General features: G+C 41.6%; 1 protein-coding gene across 1 annotated transcript; it reads right to left on the bottom strand.

The window, feature by feature from the left end:
- Positions 1-2,687: 2,687 nt before the first annotated feature.
- On the bottom strand, positions 2,688-5,056 carry LOC146626223 (transcription factor Sox-9-B-like). The gene is made up of 3 exons (XM_085361208.1): positions 4,233-5,056; positions 3,802-4,052; positions 2,688-3,665 (listed from the first exon to the last, which is right to left on the bottom strand). Exons 1-3 carry the CDS (start codon positions 4,667-4,669, stop codon positions 2,851-2,853), a joined length of 1,503 nt encoding a protein of 500 aa, XP_085217334.1. The 5' UTR covers positions 4,670-5,056; the 3' UTR covers positions 2,688-2,850.
- Between the last annotated feature and the right edge of the window lie 13,540 nt (positions 5,057-18,596).

Raw genomic sequence — 18,596 nt, 5'->3', positions numbered from 1 at the left:
GGTCGCACAGTTCTAGAAAGGCCTCTGTGCAAACATACAAATATTGATGAACAAGCAGACCCATACTGACTGAAATAAAACAAAACATATACAGTATAATATTAAGAAACAAAACAACTTCCAAACTTGATATAAAGGTCCCAGTTCTCAGACAAATGGCTCAAAGTTCAATTGAAATGCTTGCCATTCTGGGTCAGAGAGACCATTTAACAATTCCAGATTTCTTCAGTTATAAGCTTCACTTAATTACATCAGTTATTAAAACTATTGCTGTTTACTGGTCTCTTATGTTGTAGTTGCAATGGTTTCAAAATACTCTGTTTTTGTCATGGTCCTGGGTCGTTGACCCAGCGTTTTGTGTTTTGTGATTATTTCCCTCTGTTCTAGTTATTCTGTGTCCTCCCCCCTTGTGTCCGGTTCGGGTTCTAGATTTCCTGTTTTGTTCTGAAAGTCTGTGTCTGTTGTCATTGTGTTCAGCTTGTGTCCTCCAGTCATCATGTGTATTCAGATCAGCTGTTCTTCCCTCCTGTGTGCGATTACCCGATTACCTTGTGTGTGTGTGTGTGTGTGTGTGTATATATAGTGGGTGTCGGTCTGTGTTCGTTGTCGGCTCGTCTGTGTTTCTTGGTATCCTGGTCCTTGGTCTGCGTCTCTCTGCTCCGCTCTCCGTTTTGTAAGATTTCAGGTTTGCTCTTTAGTTTCTCCCAGTTTAGGTTTCCGTTTGTAATTACTCGTGCTTCATTGCCTGTTTTTGCCACTACCACCCTGTAAATAAAACGTCATTCGTATCATCAGTTTGCTGCATTTTGGGTCCTCCTTTTCCTCCACACCACACGGCTCACTCCGCCAGCCGTGACAGTTTTTAACTTTTCTAAGTGTCTTCTTAGTTTTCAGGTTGCTCTCAGCTTACATTGCTGACTTTTAACAGGATGGCTGATGCACAATAACTTGTCCTGTAGTTGCAAGCGTTTCGTTTTTGTCCTGTAAAAATAAAAACCATATGCTTTGAATGCAATGCTTGAAATAAGTCAGTGTTATCCTGTTTTGCAGTGTGGACTTGTTTGTGTGGATCAGCCCTCCCTGCTGTCTTATCTAAGCGGGACCTGATCAGCCCAGTTTTCCTTTGGAATCAATTTGATAAACCTTTATTAGTTTTACCACACTACATGTTACCACATCGAACGCCCACCTCCAGACCCCTTCCCTTCTAGAAGGTTCACAACCCCCTGCTGTCACCAGCTGACAGGAGGAGAAGGAGGAAGAGGGTAGGAAAAAAAACGCAGGGCTTCTGGGAAAACAAACACTAACGCTGCTTCTTGGCACTCTTTGTTTAACCCTTTCACTGCACCAGTATCATCAACAACATTGGTGTCATATGTTAGTCAGCACTGTGGTATTGCAGTTGTATGCTGAGTCATAAATGACAAACTCTTTTTTTTAATAGCATTTTCTTTTTTATTGCAAATACATATACAAAAGTGTCTTTAAAGACAGTACAAATACATGGTAAGATTGCAGGAAGGGGGGTAAACGATTACTGGAATCATCAGTTCTTTGATACTCAGAGAAAAGGAAATGGAGCTTGCAGAGCAGAAAGGATGTATGTTCCCCTCTGGTGAATGCATGAACAAAAAGAGAACTGTGAGAGATGCTATTTTCCAGTTCTTCCAGCCATATCTTGAAGTCTGACGCAAAGAAAAATTCACAAATAACATAAAAATCATTTTGTTAGATAGTCCCCCCTCCAAACCCACGAAACAAAGGCAAACACATACTTAAAACATTTAGATAAGATAAATAAACCAGAAAAAGAGGACTACAGCATGTACCATTTTGTCTACGTACCTCCTGGGTTGGGAAAACAAAAAGAAAAAAGAAAAAGAGGGGGGGTTATATGTTGTCTACATTGCAAAGAGGGCAATTCATTAGTAATAAGAATAGCATGTAAAATAATTACTTTGAAATAAAGTTAATAAATAAATAAAACTGGATTTGACCTGGAGGGTAAAGTTTGGGGGGTGCATACTGGACACCAGCCTGTGGGAGTGGGGAGACCGCAGGGGGGAGCGGTCAAAGGTGACTTCCTGTGACTGTCAAGCACACACTGTTGGACAGTTAAGCGTAATCTCAGCTGCAGCCATTGAGCGCAGACACACAAAAAGTACAAAACATCGGGGGGAAAATGTTAAATCCAAGGCACGGGTGGTGGAAGGGGCCGCGGTCTCCCTCCCTGCCATCGAGACAGCGCGGCACTGAGAGGCAAAGTCTCTCTCTTTGTTCTTGTATTGCCTAACAGACAACAACAGGACTCCAACAGCATAAAATACAAACCGTACTCGCTGAATGGCACGCAAAAAGAGTAAGCGGCGACGACGACAACAACAAAAAGTAACAGAAACCTGACAGAGAACCAGAATCTGCACTACTGCCAGTGGTTAGTTGCCGAACTGGTTAAAAAAAAAATAAAGCTGTTTTTTTATTTTATTTTATATCTACAGGTACAAATAATTATCCTAACCCTCTGCCCACCCCACCCCCATGTCCCCATGGGTTACAAACTGCCAGAATATTAAAAAAAAAAAGAAAAGAAAGAAAAATTATGGAAACATAAACAGTACCTACAGAAATATTGACAATCAGTAAGTCCTCACAGAGGATTTTCTTAAAGTCTTCCATCTCTCTAAAAATATAATATATAGCTTCTATAATAGCAAGGCACTACGTGAGCCAATCACAAGTCCAGCTCTCCTTTCTCTCTCTTTTTTCTTTTTTTTTCTGAGTTCAAGTGTCTGATTGACGGGGGAACCACCCTCCCTCCCCCCCAGAGTAAAGTGTTGCATTGTAAGTGTCTCAGGGTCTGGTGAGCTGGGTGTAAACCGGCGCTGGATCCCAGTGCTGCGGGCTGTTCTGCGGGATGGAGGGCACCCCTGTGTTGTCGGCTATGGGCGTGTACATGGGCCTCTGGTTTGGGCTGCTCATGTAGCTGAAAGTTGAGTACAGCCCCGAGCTCTGCCCCGCCCCCGCGTGGCTGTAGTAGGAGGAGGCAGTTGTAGTGCCTCCCCCCTGGTGGTCAGGGTAGTCGTACTGCTGCTGCTGTGCCCTGGAGATGGCCGGGTAGGAAGAGGAGGGGCTGTAGTGCTGCAGGTTGAAGGGGCTGTAGGGGCTGACGTGCTGTGGGGAGCCCTGCTGCTCGCTGTAGTGGCTCGGGCTCAGCTGCTCTGTCTTGATCTGGGTCCTGTGCTGGGTCTGAGCGCCATCTGAAGCCCCACTGCTCCCCAGGGTGGTCAGGGTGTGCTGCTGCTGCTGTTGTCCCTGCTGGTTCGGGCTTTTAGCCATCCAGGTGCCTCCTGACTGGGGGCTGACTGGAGCGCCGCCGCTGCTGATGCTGTAGCTGCCAGTGTAACTTACTGGCGCTGCGTTGGTGGACCCCGGGTGGCCATTGGGAGGGAGGTACTGGTCAAACTCGTTGACATCGAAGGTCTCAATATGGGAGATGACATCGCTGCTCAGCTCGCCGATGTCCACGTCACGGAAGTCAATGTTGAGCTGTCGCCCACCGGGACCATCAGGCAGGGAGCGGAGGCCTACTTCGCGTTTTAGATCGACCTTGCCTGAGCTGACATCAGTCTTTGGGGTAGTGGGAGGGGTAGGGGGACCCTGGGAGCCTGGAGGGCACAAAATGACACAGGTTAGATTTTGCTTTAAAGTTAAGAACAGGTTTTGGACTGTTTAAGCATTCCAGTTGGACTGAAAGTCAATATTTATCTTATACAATCTGAAATGATGGCAGGAGGTCCTCACCTGAGTGCTCTCCAGGAGAATGCACCTCTCCCATGCTGGATGCAGGGGAGTCTGCCTGCTGGAGAGCTTTGAAGATGGCGTTTGGGGAAATGTGCGTCTGCTCGCTGCCGTCCTCGCCCTCGCTCTGCCCGTTCTTTACAGACTTCCTCCTTCGGGGCTGGTATTTGTAGTCCGGGTGATCCTTCTTGTGCTGCACCCGGAGACGCTCAGCTTCCTCCACGAACGGCCGCTTCTCTCCTTCATTGAGAAGTCTGTGCGTACAAATGACCAATTATTAAACCAGTCAGTTTCTGCTGTAATTCATAAACAAAAAGGAGCTAACTGTGGGGGGGAAATGAAATTCTACATTTATATATTAACAAAAAATCAGACAGTGCATGCTAATCGTTACGTAAAAAGTGCCGAACTATTTACAGCGCATCCACACTTACCTCCAGAGTTTTCCGAGTGTCTTGCTGAGCTCCGCGTTGTGAAGGTGCGGGTACTGATCCGCCAGCTTCCTCCGAGCAGCCTGAGCCCACACCATGAACGCGTTCATTGGTCTCTTAACGTGGGGCTTATTCTTGGTAGATCCGTTAACGCGCACCGGCATGGGCACGAGGGTCCAGTCGTAACCCTTGAGCACCTGGGACACGGCTTCGCGGATGCAAGCGGGAAACTTGTCTTCCTCGTCCTTCTTGAAGTCGCCCAGAGATCCGTCCGCTCTGAGCAGCCCGTTCTCCGACGGCCGGGTGTTCTCGGTGTCGGAGCCCGAGCCAGACGGGCACGGGGAGCCCGCAGAGTCCTCGGACATGCTCGGGCTCGGGGCGTCAGAGAGACACTTGTCTTGTTCCTCCGTCATCTTCAGGTAGGGGTCGAGGAGATTCATACGAAAAACTGTTTGGTGCCAATTTACGCGTGAAATCGTGGAGTTAATTCTGCTTTTTTGAAAGAGAGGAGGGGAAAAGCCTCTGACTTCACTTCACCTTGCCAGGATGCCCTTGAGCAAAACCTTTCAGCAAAAAAACAGGTAAAAAAACGGGGAAGATTCTCAAATTCTCTCCCGTGTACCGTGCGTAAAAGCCGATCTGGAGATGAGGCGCTTTTACGCACGAGTTCTCCAGGATAAGTCTGGTTTCTGCTAACGGATCCGCACTTGCAAGGACGAAAAAAACACGAAACAACCCAAAACACGCCAGCAGGTACGACTCTGTGTTCAGCTGTGCAGAATGAAACGGTAAAGAGCTCCCTTCTCGTTCCCGAGTACAATCCCCAAGAAGCTTGAGTGCTTTGAACTGAAAACGTTTTGCATGCGGGCTTTATAGCGCTTTAAGGTTCTGAGGAAAGCCCTAATCCGATTGGCTGGCAACATGTGACGCCAGAGTGAAGGAATTTGATCCCATTTTTTCCTTCTCCTAACCAGCGCGGGCAGCACACACATTTCCTTGACACACACACACACACACACACACACACACACACACACACACACACACACACACACACACACACACACACACACACGCACTGCTCACCAGTGTCTGCATGCTGTGTTTAATTTTTCAATTTTTCTTTTAAGTTTTTAATTTTCTACTTCATTTTAAGGCTTCATGGGGACATTTATTATGACGTACTGAATATTTATCCATATATTATGAATTACTCAAAGTGGCATTTTATAATGACGGAAAACAAATTAATTTTGCAAACAGACGCGAGAGGCAAAAGATCTGCAGATAGATTATCAACAAATCCGTGTTACTCTCAGCAGTCCGGCGTCCCAAACAGCTGCAATTACTTTCTACTCCTACTTTAACATTTTCTCTGCTCGTCTTCCATCAAACCGAGAAGCTTACCTACAGTTACAGCATCTGAACAATAGGGGGGGACAGCAGTCTAGAAAATCAGTAAACTTGCCACCCTGCGCTTGCCAGGAGGAGGAGGAGGAGGAGAGTGAAGCCTGCTGCAGAGCAACAGTTGCTGTCAAACATCAGCTTTTGATTTGTGTCGCTCTTCTCATTTCCAACAACAGAGCAATAATCCAGTGAATTGCGGATTTTGTTCAATTTGCTGACTGTTCAACTTCAGCCTCTACCTGCTTTCCCCTCCAAATGTGCTTCATAAAACAGAGTTCTGTTACACAGTATTATAAACTCTGTATTCTCTTTGGAATCGTGCACTTATTTGAAACACTGCTTTTACAATATGACTTCCAATAAGAAGCGCTGTTTTATAGGGTTTATTAATTTATGTACATCTCATTTTAAATAGGAACTGTAAAAATCTTTTTTTTCTGTTTTTCAGCAGTAGTGAAGTACTGATAAATGCATGCATGCATATAGTCTGCCTATGTAACTGTAGCAAGGCAGCAATGTGACAATAGCTCTTTACAAGTAAGAGAAGCAGGTCAGGGTGTCAAACATAAGGGTCCGGGGCCAGAATCCGCCCAGGAAATACTGGAAGTCACGCCCGCGGGATGGCACTGGAAAAATGTGAAGGACGACAGAGACTTTTGCTGTATTTTGATAACTTTCAACTTTTCCTGCTAACTGGTAAATAAACACAATAAAAACAATTAATAAACAATTAAATCATAAAGTTACTGTTTTCACAATCTACTACAGAAACTGTCCACAGTTTAGTCCAAATAGTTATCCTGACTGATTTCTTTCATTTGCTGCAGCAGCATTTTTTTTTTATCAATACACATGTTGATATCTCAGGGATTAACAGTTGCACAGTTAAACTTATTTAGGCTTGAAGAAAGGGGAGCATTTTTTGTTCGGCCCACTTAAGATCATGGTGGTGGGTCCACAATGTAAAATGAGTTAGACATCATTGATTTAGATTATGATTACACAACAGATATAAATGTGTAAACAGCTTTTAAAAGCTGTAGTAAGTGAAGGTAGAGCTTAATCTATCTGCCAACGGTGGTATTGGTACTTGACTTATTTTAGCACGATAGGATCAATACTTTGTTTCTGTGTATGTAGCACACTGAATTGTGTTTTAAATCACAGTGATTTAGTGACGATTAAAACGTGTTCAAAATTTGCAAATTAATGATGATTCATCTCAGAAATCATGGCACACTGTTCTCCGACGACTCTGTGGCGTGCTCTCGAAGCGGTCACTGATGATGGTAACCTGCCTGCACATGCCCCCCTTTTGATTGTTTATTATGCTTTGTGGAGATGTGGAAATGTAAATCTCGGTTCAGGTTAATGTGGACAACATGTGCTACCTGAAGTTGCTTTTAATAGCTCACAGATGTCAGGTAAGAGCTAATTTAACTCTGCTGCCTGCTCTTGTTGCTCAATGAGCTGCACACATACAGACACCCACAGCTTTTCTTTTTTTTTTGGTTTTGTTTTAAACAGAGACAAATCTCACCGCTTTTCCTTCCTCCCCTTGCTCCTGAGTGCTTTAAAAAGGGAGAATATTCTGGATGCTGTAACGTCGCCTGTTTGCTTTTAGTTCGGCTGCTCAAACTCTGAATCGCTCAGTAATTCTCTCTCTGCCTCACCAATTAGGCCTGTGGTTCCAAAACACTAAAGCCTAACATCGCCGACTCCTCCGTTCCACTGTGAGTTTATTTACACGAGTGGTGCTTATTTAAGATACTCAGTTTGAACACAAATAGAAGGGAGCAGTTTGGATCGGCGTTAAATGGCTCGTGGGACGCCAGCGAGGTCGCGTGCACGCTGCGTGCCGCTGCGTGCCGCTGCACAAGGCCACCAAATGCAACCGTGTTTGCTTGTAAGAGCAACGGAGGCATGAACGCATTGAGTCACAGAGCAGAGTGGGGGAAAACGTGGTGATGCTGTTGACCAAGTAAACATGCCAAGAGGGGCTAAAAAAAGAAGGGGGGTGTTGGAAAGTGTACAGGGAAGAAAAGAAAAGGAAGACACAACCTGGAGCTGAGCGGTTTCTAAGACACAATTAATGTGTCATGAGTCCACAAAGTGAATAGAGGTATTCGAAAAGTCGACTTTAAAGATTTGCTTTAATGCCACTTTGAGAAATCAAAGATCACAATGGAAACGTGAGGCAACAGTGAAGATACCATCTTATCCTTATTTGGTTAAGTCAAAGAACAAAAATATATTCATCTTCCACAACTGGATCCCATTACCCTGATTTAGAAACATGTTTGACTTCCTCTGCCATTTGATTCGTTAGCTTTAACAGCCAACTTACATCTTCCAATCTCCGTAAGAGCAGCCTGGCTGTTTACTTCGTCTGAATATTGTTTTTCTGCTTTCTGAAGTGGAGTACGGTTCAGAGTGTGGCATCATTTATAGAAAACAGCACAGCCGTAATTTCGCAGTATGTAAAGCAGGTTAAAAAAGGGTCTTTGCGTGCTAGAAATTCTACACAAGACCCATTTAAATGACCCTGTGTTCAACTTTACACCTAGTTATCTCTGAATAGCTGATAGATGCCTGAAAAAAAATTCAACATGGATGAAAAAAAAGCAAAGGGCCTTCTCACTTGTAAAGGTGGCCTATTATGATTGTCTTATTGATGAAAAATCTTGAAAGTTCAAGGCCTAAGACTGTTGTTTCTACTCAGGGCTCTGCTTGATGTCAGTGAGACCAGGTGTCTCTGATACTATCGTGTCTCTGATACTATCGTGTCAGACACACGGCTATGGCAATGAGGACAGGAGACCTGGTTTTTAAACCCCAGTAAAGCTCTTCACTCTCAGCCTCCTGGCACACTTTTGGTTCCTCAGGTATTTAAATGTAGAATGGGAGGCAGAGCCTTCAGTTTTCAGGCCCCTCTTCTGTGGAACCAGCTCCCAGTTTGGATTCTGGAGACAGACGCCCTCTCTACTGTTAAAATTAGGGTTAAGATGTTTTTTTTTTTTTTTTTTTAATAAAGCATATAGTTACTTCACTCCATAAACAGAGATCCAAAACCTTTTACTGTTGTACAGATACAGGGATGTTTTAACTTTAATTCTCCCCTCAAATTGTTTCCCCGTTCCCTTTTAGAAAACAATTTAAGAATATTGTCAGGAAGTAGGTTGTTTATTGCTTTATATATAATTTGCACAGTGAGAAAATGAACCAGAGTTGTGAATTTTAGTATTTTTGATTTTAAGAATAGTGGATTTGTATGATCTCTGTAACCAGTTTTATGGTTTATCCTTATGGCCCTGTTTTGCAGTATGAAGACTGATGATAGCAAACATTTCTAAGTATTGCCCCAAACCTCTGCATAGTAATGCAAATACAGTGAAATCAGTGAACATTAGAGAATGTGGAGTGAATTGTGGTCCAGAATGTGTTTTACTTTACTCAAAATTGAAATACTTCTTGAAATTTTGTTTACATGAGACGTCCAGCTTATTTTATCATCTATTATCATCTGCACTTATGAGTTTCTTTGGGAGTTCCCAACTAAAACTAAACGATTTTAGTTTTACTTAGATTTAGCGATAGTTAAAAACCATTTTTTAATTTTGCACATTTCTGAAGTGAACGTATCCAGCATCTCCTTTAGAAACCCCCCAGTATTTGTGTCACCTGCAAATAATACTAATTGTAATATATCAGATACCTTCCAAATATCTTTTATATAAATAATAATTTTGGACCTAGTACAGAGCCTTGTGGAACATCACATACAATGTCCAAGCATGATGAGGATCATTAGGTTTTATAAACCTCGGCTGTCTTCCACAGTGTGTCTTTTGTCCTGTCTTCCTCCCCTGACCTGCATCTGGTCATGGCAGATAGATGGCCTCCGTGAACCTGGTTCTTCTGGAGGTTTCTTCCTGTCAAAAGGGAGTTTTTCCTTCCCACTGTAGCCAAATCCTTGCTTATGGGGGGGTTCGTCTGATTTTTGGGGTTTTTCTCTGTATTTCTCTCTGTTGGGTCTTTACCTTGGTACTCTGGCTTGAAAGAGGTGTTTTATGTCCATTTTAACTATTACAACTGATTTATTTATAAAAGCATCTGCAATCCAGTCCATAATAAAAGAATAACGAGAAGAAACATTTATCAATATTAAGGCAAAACAACAGAAAACTTAGCAAACCCTTCGTTGTGTATTGGCTTTGAAGCAGCTGCAAATCTGTCATCTGGTGGATCTGCACAGATCAAAAACACGTGTGTACATGAATGCAGTGACCCACAAGCAACCTTGACTCCCATCTGGCATCATGTCAAAAATAGAAAACAATGGAAAAAAATCTAATTAACACTGACCTAAGGATTAGCACTATCAGATGTACTCCTTTTCCGCATGTCACACACACAAAGTAGGACTGTTATTCTTTTGACAGAAAACCTGAATGCTTTTTTTTTAATAGTTATACTGACATAGCCCCAACTAGAAATTCCTGAAGTCTGTAGCTTTATAGTTTGATGGTTTCAAAGCTACTCCAGGATGAAAGGGAAGCCCATCCTGCGTTCTTTTAGGGGGAATTGGATGACGAGAGTGTGCTGAAGGCAGGGTGAGGTCTTGGGAAACTTCTCATCTTGACTTGGAGCTACAGCGTAAAAACTCTGAGCAAACAGTGGGAGTCAGCTGCTAAAGTCTTGCCTGCTTTATGTTTCTGAGCATCTGAGGTTTCAGATATGAATTCAGGTTTAAAGGAGCAGCATTTAATTGCGGCAAACAAATGGAGCCATTCTGGGGAAATTTTCTTATCACATTTTCTTATCACATTTTCATATAATCACTAAGCGAGGGGTAGATCAGGAAGTAGATGATGTGCATTACTCTTTAATGTAAGCGTAATTTACAAAATGAACGTAATGCTAGATTACATGAAATATGAAACTAGCAAATCCGAGCATAAACTCCTCACTGAGGTGAAATTAAATGAAAATAAGGATTTTTTTCCCATCGATTTCATACACACAAACGTCTTTTTCAAACCTGAGGAGTCGCCCCCTGCTGATCATTACAAATAATGTAAGTTTAGGGCATTTCCATGCTGGCTTGACTTTCCATACCCAGAAGTATCTTTTATTTGCAGTCTTTGGGTTGGTTCTGTTCGGGAAATGAAGTTGACAACTGGAACAAGCAGCCAAAGTTTGATGGGAAATGTACCCATGACTACACTGAATGCGTAGTGACTGCTTTCAGGGGGGAATGTACAGTGATGTGTACAAAAGCAGGGATATAGTAATGAGATGACACAGAGAAGATGGAAGGCCTCTGAGGCACCTTTGGTAAGTTATACAAGCATCCTGATAACAAGATCCCTGCAGAACACATACACACCACCACGTTGGTATAGACACTTTCATTGAGTGTCAGCATCCACACATCTAAAGTTGCATTAATTATTATTATTTGGTATGTCACTTTAATTTCCCCTAATATTGTGTGGGCATAATATAAAAGAATAGAATACCCTTAAATATTGTTAATTGATTTTTACCCCTTTGGGTCCATAGCTATTCTTTGAATGTCTAATTTAAGTTTTTAAATTTGATGAATAGACAGTTCAGCAATTCCTCCTTCTTAAAAATGTACCTGTGTGATCACAGCAGTTGTGTAAGGACTATACTGTGACCAGGAAACAATCAGAGATCGCCGAATACCGAAGCAGTGGGGAGAATGTGAGGGAAGCGTCTCATGGAGCCTGATAGGTGCGAGTTCTTGGAATAACTCGCAGTGATTAATAGCTGCCTCGAGCCTGTGCGCGTCTGTTCCGCTCTGATCTGATCGTCTAGGCACCAGGTGTTTGTTGACCGTCACTCTCCTCCTCAAGTTGTTTAAATAACAGTTAGGAAAGACCCAGGCAACTCCTGATGAGGAAAGCACTGTCTGCCATCCGTCACTGACCCAAACCCCCTGCTGTCAAGTCTATGAATGATTTTTTTACCTTTCAGATTCAAACTTTATCATCCTTTGCTTTCTTCCCCCCCCCCCAAAAAAAACATTAATTTGCTTTCAAGTGCTATTGGCTAGGCTGAAAAGTCAGCTGAGATACTTCTGGCCAAAATCAGTGAGTCGACACTTTTCTTCAGAGTGAATCCAGCAGAAAACAGAGCCGGTCGCTTCATTCCGCTAGACGCATTTCCCAGCAACCTTAGTTGTTGCTGATTAAAATATGTGCATTAGCTGCTCATGCCGCTGTACGAGAGGTTGGAAAAGCGAATGGAAACCCAATCCACTCAGGCTGAGTCAAAAAAGCTGCAGAGGAGTACCATTTCCCTCCGAAGATATGGCTTGTGCAAACAGCCCTCGCTTTAACAATAACAATGGTCTCACCCAGCCAGTCCGAGCTAACTAATGACAGATCCACACCTTAATGCTGAGCAGTTGTTTGGGTTTAGCCAAAGAAGAAGTTGTGTGTGTGTGTGTGTGTGGGTGGGGGGGTGGGGGGGGGCGGGTTGTCAGCGGGTGGCTGCTGGAAAACTCCCTCCTTCCTTCCCGGGATTGAGCGCAGCCATGAGTCGCAGGTTGGGGGAGAGCTTTTCTCTTATGCACTATAAGAGAAAAAGCTCTGACGCAGCGAAACGTTACTCTGAGCAGCAGAGGACGTCCAACTATAACGCAGCACATTTTTACAGCTTATTGAATTGTGCAGGAGGCAGGATGGGGGCGGTGAAGGCGGGGACAGACGTCTGAAAGGATTCCTCAGTGTGTTTTTGGTTCCCTTTCTTTTGTAACATTAACAGGTCTTTCTTTCCCTCAGAATGGTCCATTTCCTCTTCTTTGTCCCTCGGTGTCTTTACAGTTGCGGTTGCTGGTAATTGGTGCCATGGAGTGTGTAATGATTTGATGTGCTTATGAGGGTCATTTGGTGACAGGCAAAGGCAATTTAAAAATGTAACACATAGGCTTGGAGTATTTCTTGCCGACCAGAGAAGCTAAGCGTGGAAAAAATAAATTAATATATTATTTCTTATTCAAGATATTAAAAAGACCATATATAAGGATTATATTTTCTACTATATGGAATAAAGTATTACATAATTCTTTGTACATATTAATATAGAAGGCATTCTGAAAATGAATATTTCCTTAAAAAACATGCACTCGTGTCCTGATGTACTAAACAAAACACACAATTATATTTGACAGCCATGCCGTCGCCACCAACCAGTCATGGTAAATGGCTGCTCCTCTCTGAGCCTTCTTCCTGTTTCCTTTCCCGCTGTCACCAAATACTTCCTCATAGGGGGCTGTTTGATTATTGGAATTGTCTCTTTATTATGGAGGGTTTTTACCTTACAATAAAAAGCTCATTGAGGCAAATATTGTTGTGACTTGGTGCTTTATACATGAAACTGAAGTGAATCAAATCACACCTTGATTTGGCTTTTCAGTATTTTTTCCTCATAGTTCAGACTTCTGTTCAACAAAATGTTGAAAAGTTGTCTGAAATGTAGTTGTATTCTATTCAGCTGCATCAGCCTGAAGGCATCACTGTCACGGCTCAATGCAAAAGTTCAACGACTAGAAACAACACAAGTTGACATTTCTTTAGCTTGTTTGGATCATTCAAACAGACTTGTAAAGTTTTTTTTGTTTTTTTTTTTTACACTAGCATTTAAAAAAAGAACTTTTTCTGTATCTTATCAATATAAAGTAAATGCAGACTGCATAATATATGGCTATGGAACAATGGCACTGTCTGTCTTCATACTGGCTCCCTGTAAGGTTTGCTTTAGCAGTAAATCTGTCAGCAACCAGGTTCAGAATCTTGAAAATAGACGCCTCATTATACAACCAAAAGAGAAGGGAAACAATGGGCAACAATTGCAAACAGTGCACACACGCTAATGTGAGCTTAAACCAAGCCTTAAAATATGTTATACTAATTTTCCATGAAATGTATACACATATGCATGTCTGTCAGATTGTTTGTAATAAATTTAAACATATATAATGGTTTTGATTTATTACCATATACACTTTTTACACTTTTTTTTCCCACCTCTTTCGACTGTTTGCTTCAGGTGTCACCACAGCACATCCTATGCCTCCTTTTCACCCTAACCCTAGCTTACTCTTCTGCCACACCAACATGAAGCACGTCCTCCTTCACAACATCAACAAACCTTCTCTGAAGTCTTCCTCGTTATCTCCTGTCTGGCAGGTCCATCTTCAACAACCTTTGTCAAATATATCCACTATCACTGAACACCTGTCCCTCTGATATAGTCATCTTTAACCCGTTCCTCCTGGTGAATGTATATCTTAATGTCTTTCTTTTTGCCATTACCACTGTCTCCAAACCAATACATCCCAGCATGTCTTGTATAGTCTTGTAAACCTTCCCTTTCACTCTTGCTGCTATCCTTCTGTCACAAATCACACCTGGTGCTCATTTCCACCCATTCCACACCCTTCCTGCTCTCACTTCTTCACCTTTGTTGTGCATTGTCTGTTACTTTGGATAGTTAACCCCATCCAAACCAAGAGATTTAAACTTCTTGTATCTGCAGCTTTCCACCTGCCTCCCTCTTATTCAAACATATATGCGCTGTGGTAGGAACAAAAGCTTTTTCTGGTAAAATGGCAAAGGGTGGAGAAACCAGAATTCTTGGGAGCGAGAAAAACAAAAAAAGAAACCCATTGCCAAAGGAAGCAAAGAGAGCTTGCCTCAGAAAGTTGATTAATGGTGAGAGGTCTGGGGTGTGAGCAACAATCATTTGGCATTTTTTTTGCTAGTAGTTAAGTAGACTAAGTACCAAAACATACTTAGAAGCAAGTGTAATACAAAGGAAAGCGATATGGTGTCTTTGACAGTGCAGTAGGGCGTTGAGGGTTGGGGAAGCCACTTTAAAATCACCTTAGAACAAGAGTTAATTTCTTGCCTGATAAAACTGGACAAAAAGCTTTCAGAAGGTATCTGAAGTTTTTTTTATTCTACACAAAGACAATGCTCTAACTCCCAATCCAACGAACCCTAAGTCCCTCCTCATGGGTGGGGTGGGTACCTTGCATGGCAGCCATTGGACCATGTGTGTGAATAGGTGAGTGAGAGTCAAATTCTAAAGGCATGACTCTTCCAATATTCAGTTTGATACAAGCTGCTTTGCACTCTTGCATTATTTTAAATATCTATTAATACAGCAACGTGTTGCAGATTCTGTGAAGAACATCTGTGAACTTGCTTAGAAAATAAATAACCCCCTATTAAAATCAATACTTTTTTGAAAAGGATCAGCGTTTGTATATGTGAACGGAGACTTGTCACATCTGTCATTCCTCCAGTTCCTGCTGAAGCAAAAAGTCTTCCTGCACAGGCCCCCTGCTCAGCAACACTGAGATCTACATTTAATGAAACAGTGATGATATCTCTGTGCTTTGGCTGGCTTGCTTTGGGAGCAGGCCTCCACACAAAACCCCATCCTGCTCTAACCACAGTCATTCAGATTAGAATACCAATGTGGAAGGGAAGAAAGACATAAAAAAGTTAAATTAAAGAGTTGTAGCTGAATTTGCTCTACGGCAAAAAAGCAGTCTCACAGGCATCAATCCTGTTGCTTATGTTTCCATGTTAATTATAAATTAATGTGACTTTTTATATCCTTTTTTAATCTGTTGAAGGTCATTCAGTTCAGTCTAATTTTTTAAATAAATCTTAACACTCACCGAAAGCTACTTTATGTTGCAATGTAAAGGCTCTATAGTAACTGAGGGAAAACCCCAACAGTCAAATGACCTCCTATGAGCAGATGGCAACAGTGGGGTAGAAAAAACCTCCAGCAGAACCAGGCTCAGGAAGGCTGGGGAGAGGAAGTCCGGAGAACAGAACCACTGTGAATAATAACTAACTGGTTAATGTAGGAGCCAAAGATGATTATGCATATGATGGATTCTGAGTCTAATATTGCTTTGTTTGAGTCTGCCCCATCTAGTGGCTGGAAGTGGTGTGCAATGGACATAAAGGCAATTGATGCTACCTGGAAACAGTCTTTGACCTCACATCCTTAGGTCTCTACAGACAAGGTTCTTGATTTCAGACAATCCTTAGTAACCTTTGAATTCAGTTTACTTTGAAAATAATGGATAATGCATTTATTTATTGCATAAAATAAATACTGCTTTATACTGGCAACAGCTCTGCTCTGTGGACCTTGGATTATTTTGGATGTGAAGAGTCAGACATTTGCTCAGACACTACCAGTAGTTGTCAAAAGGACTTTAAATTATCACTGCAGTTAAACACAGAGTGGAGTACAAACAAAAAAGGAAAGTGAAGAAAAACTGGTGAGGGCCTCCTACACTGTTCCAAAAAATAGTAATGTCAAAGTATCTTACTGTATATTTTACAGTTTTGTACTGTCTTTCTAGAATATCATTAAAGTTACGTAAATAGACTGTGACTTCACATTTCAAATGTAAATTAACATTAAATCACTGTAATGTAATATAACATAATTGTCATGATTATTAAATGTATCTGTCTGTACATATGCATATTTAGATTGTTAAAATACATTCACAAATGTATCATGATTTCACCAATATCTGTCCGTTATTTGAAAGATTGAACTGTTGAATTCAAATGTAATGCTATGGAAAAGTATATAACATGATCCCTCTAAGCTTGTGTTTCATCACATAAGTATTATTATCATTGCTATTTGGGGCGATCATGGCTCAAGAGTTGGCAGTTCGCCTTGTGATCAGAAGGTTGCCGGTTCAAGCTCCGGCTCGGACACTCTCGGTGTTGTGTCCGTGGTCAAGACTCTTCACCTACTGGTGATTGCCAGAGGGGCCGATGGTGCGATCTGTCAGTCTGTCCCAGGGCATGCAATCCATTATTATTGAAACCAACTGTTAACTGTATATTTCTGTACATTTACGTATTATGATTCATATTGCCACATTCATTGACCTTGTTTATAGGTAATTTCATTGTTTGATCACGTAAAAATGTTCCTAATTTAATGTCTAAACGCACTTGGAAAAGGCAGAATCCCATGTCAAATTAGCGCAACAAACTCTATTTTCATTACTGAAACTAAATGTATTTTCATGAGAAAGTTATTTTCTGTTATTTTACGGTAGTATTTTGGCTCCCCAGCTGCTGGAATATTACCATTTTTTTAAGATTTTTTTTTTAACAGTGTAGACCTATTGCAGCATAACTAAAGGAGGATTCAGGGTCACCTGATCCAGCCCTCATAAAGATCCTATTCTGCCTCCCATTTTACTTTTAAATACCCTAGGAACAAAAGTAAGCAGCAGTCTGAGACTAAAGAGCTTTACTGGAGTCATATGGTACTATCAGGTGTTTCAGATAATATGGAGCCAAATTATTTAAGATTTTGTTTCTTAAGAAAAGTATTTTAAATTCCATTCTGGATTTGAAGAGGAACAAAATAAATATGGGAAAAATATGCTCTGTTTTTCTAGTTCCTCTTTGTAGCATTTTAAACCAACTGAAGGCTTTTCAGGGAGCTTTTAGGACAACCCGATAATAATGAATTGAAATAGTTGAGCCCAGAAGTAATAAATGCATGAACTCATTTTTCAGCATCACTCTGAGGCAGGATGTTTCTAATTTTAGAGATAATTGACAAAAGCAGGTGAGCAGTCCTACATATTTGTTTAATATGGGTATTGGAAACCATATACGGGGCAAAAGATGATTCGGAGATTCCTCACAGTGTTGCTGGAAGCCAAGGTATTGCCATACAAAGTAAGTAAGCAAGTCTGGTTAGACACCATGTGCTTACGTGGGTTCTCTTCCTGTAATCTTCCTCCCAAAGTCCAAAAACATGCAATTAGTGGGGTTAGCTTAATTGGTGAATCAAAATAGTTGTGTGAAAAATAATATATAAGTAAATGAAAATTCATAAAAATACCTCCGATTTCAGAACTGACAATGGAGTGTGTATAAGCTGGCTTGATAAGCTGTACAACATCTTCAAGCCCTCTTAACTAACTAAGTTTGTGGTCAACATTAATACAAAGCTACAACGACTTATTCTCTGACATACGTTGTACGTACCCATAGCTGGACTGGCGGCCGATGGTGATTTTTCGTTTTTATGGGCCGATGATTTTTTCTTTTTTTTGCAACGGTATAAACAATGAAAGGTGGTGGATTGGCCAGATGCTGGTCGAGGTGTAAAAATAACTCAGTAACTCTCCCCCTCCCTCTCCTGTTGCTACTTCAATCATGAAACTGATCAATGATTATCAGTTTCATGATTCTCTCTTGCTTGTTTATCGCCCACTTTGCGCCAGAAAGAGGAAACCAGCGGATGTTGCGCTAAACAACAGCAGCACGTTTAAGCTTGGTCAGCTGTTCATAGAATTTATTTAATATTAATTTCTAGTATCAACAGTAAAGCTGCTGCTCATGATATCGGTTTGAATATGTGGTGAGAGGGAAACATGAAGATGAAACCAGGAGATGTCCTTACTGAATCATCAGCGCTGAATAGGTGATGGAGAAACAGGTTTACCTTTTAGGTGAAAGGAATGAGTTGAAGGGAAGTTATGAACTGTTTCTGAGAGACAAATAACACCAGGATCCTTTTCTAAGTAGCTGACAGCTGGTAACTGTGCAGGGGCGGGTCTAGCAAAGTGTTGCCAGGGGGCCAAGTAGGGCATTAACAGGGAGAGGGGGGCACAAAGAAATACTTTTCTTTCTTATTCCCATTTAAAAATATGGAGCTTTTATTAAATAATTATCTGAATCTTACAACCAAATTTTTTTTATTTGATGTAAAATGCATAGAAATCATATATATACCAACAAGACTGTACATCACTGTCACCACAGTGTTTGTTTTCATTCAAAGGCTTTATGGCTTTAATACCTGGTGGGCCGGTCTCTAGTCAAAATGCCCGCGACGATTTTTTGTCCCAGTCCA

The sequence above is a fragment of the Diplotaxodon limnothrissa genome, linkage group LG8, assembly GCF_057381915.1.
Source record: "Diplotaxodon limnothrissa isolate DT_005_m linkage group LG8, D_limnothrissa_male_GT1.1, whole genome shotgun sequence".
Lineage (NCBI taxonomy): Eukaryota > Metazoa > Chordata > Actinopteri > Cichliformes > Cichlidae > Diplotaxodon > Diplotaxodon limnothrissa.
Note: the sequence above shows the minus strand (reverse complement) of the source record. Positions and strands in the feature narration are given on the sequence as shown.

Bases quoted from the DNA above. Each gene is read 5' to 3' on its own strand.
- LOC146626223 (XM_085361208.1), bottom strand. From the start codon at position 4,669: ATGAATCTCCTCGACCCCTACCTGAAGATGACGGAGGAACAAGACAAG. The intron at 4,053-4,232 runs GTAAGTGTGGAT...TTGTACGCACAG, and splicing joins ACACTCGGAAAACTCTGGAG to ACTTCTCAATGAAGGAGAGA. The intron at 3,666-3,801 runs GTGAGGACCTCC...TGTGCCCTCCAG, and splicing joins TTCTCCTGGAGAGCACTCAG to GCTCCCAGGGTCCCCCTACC.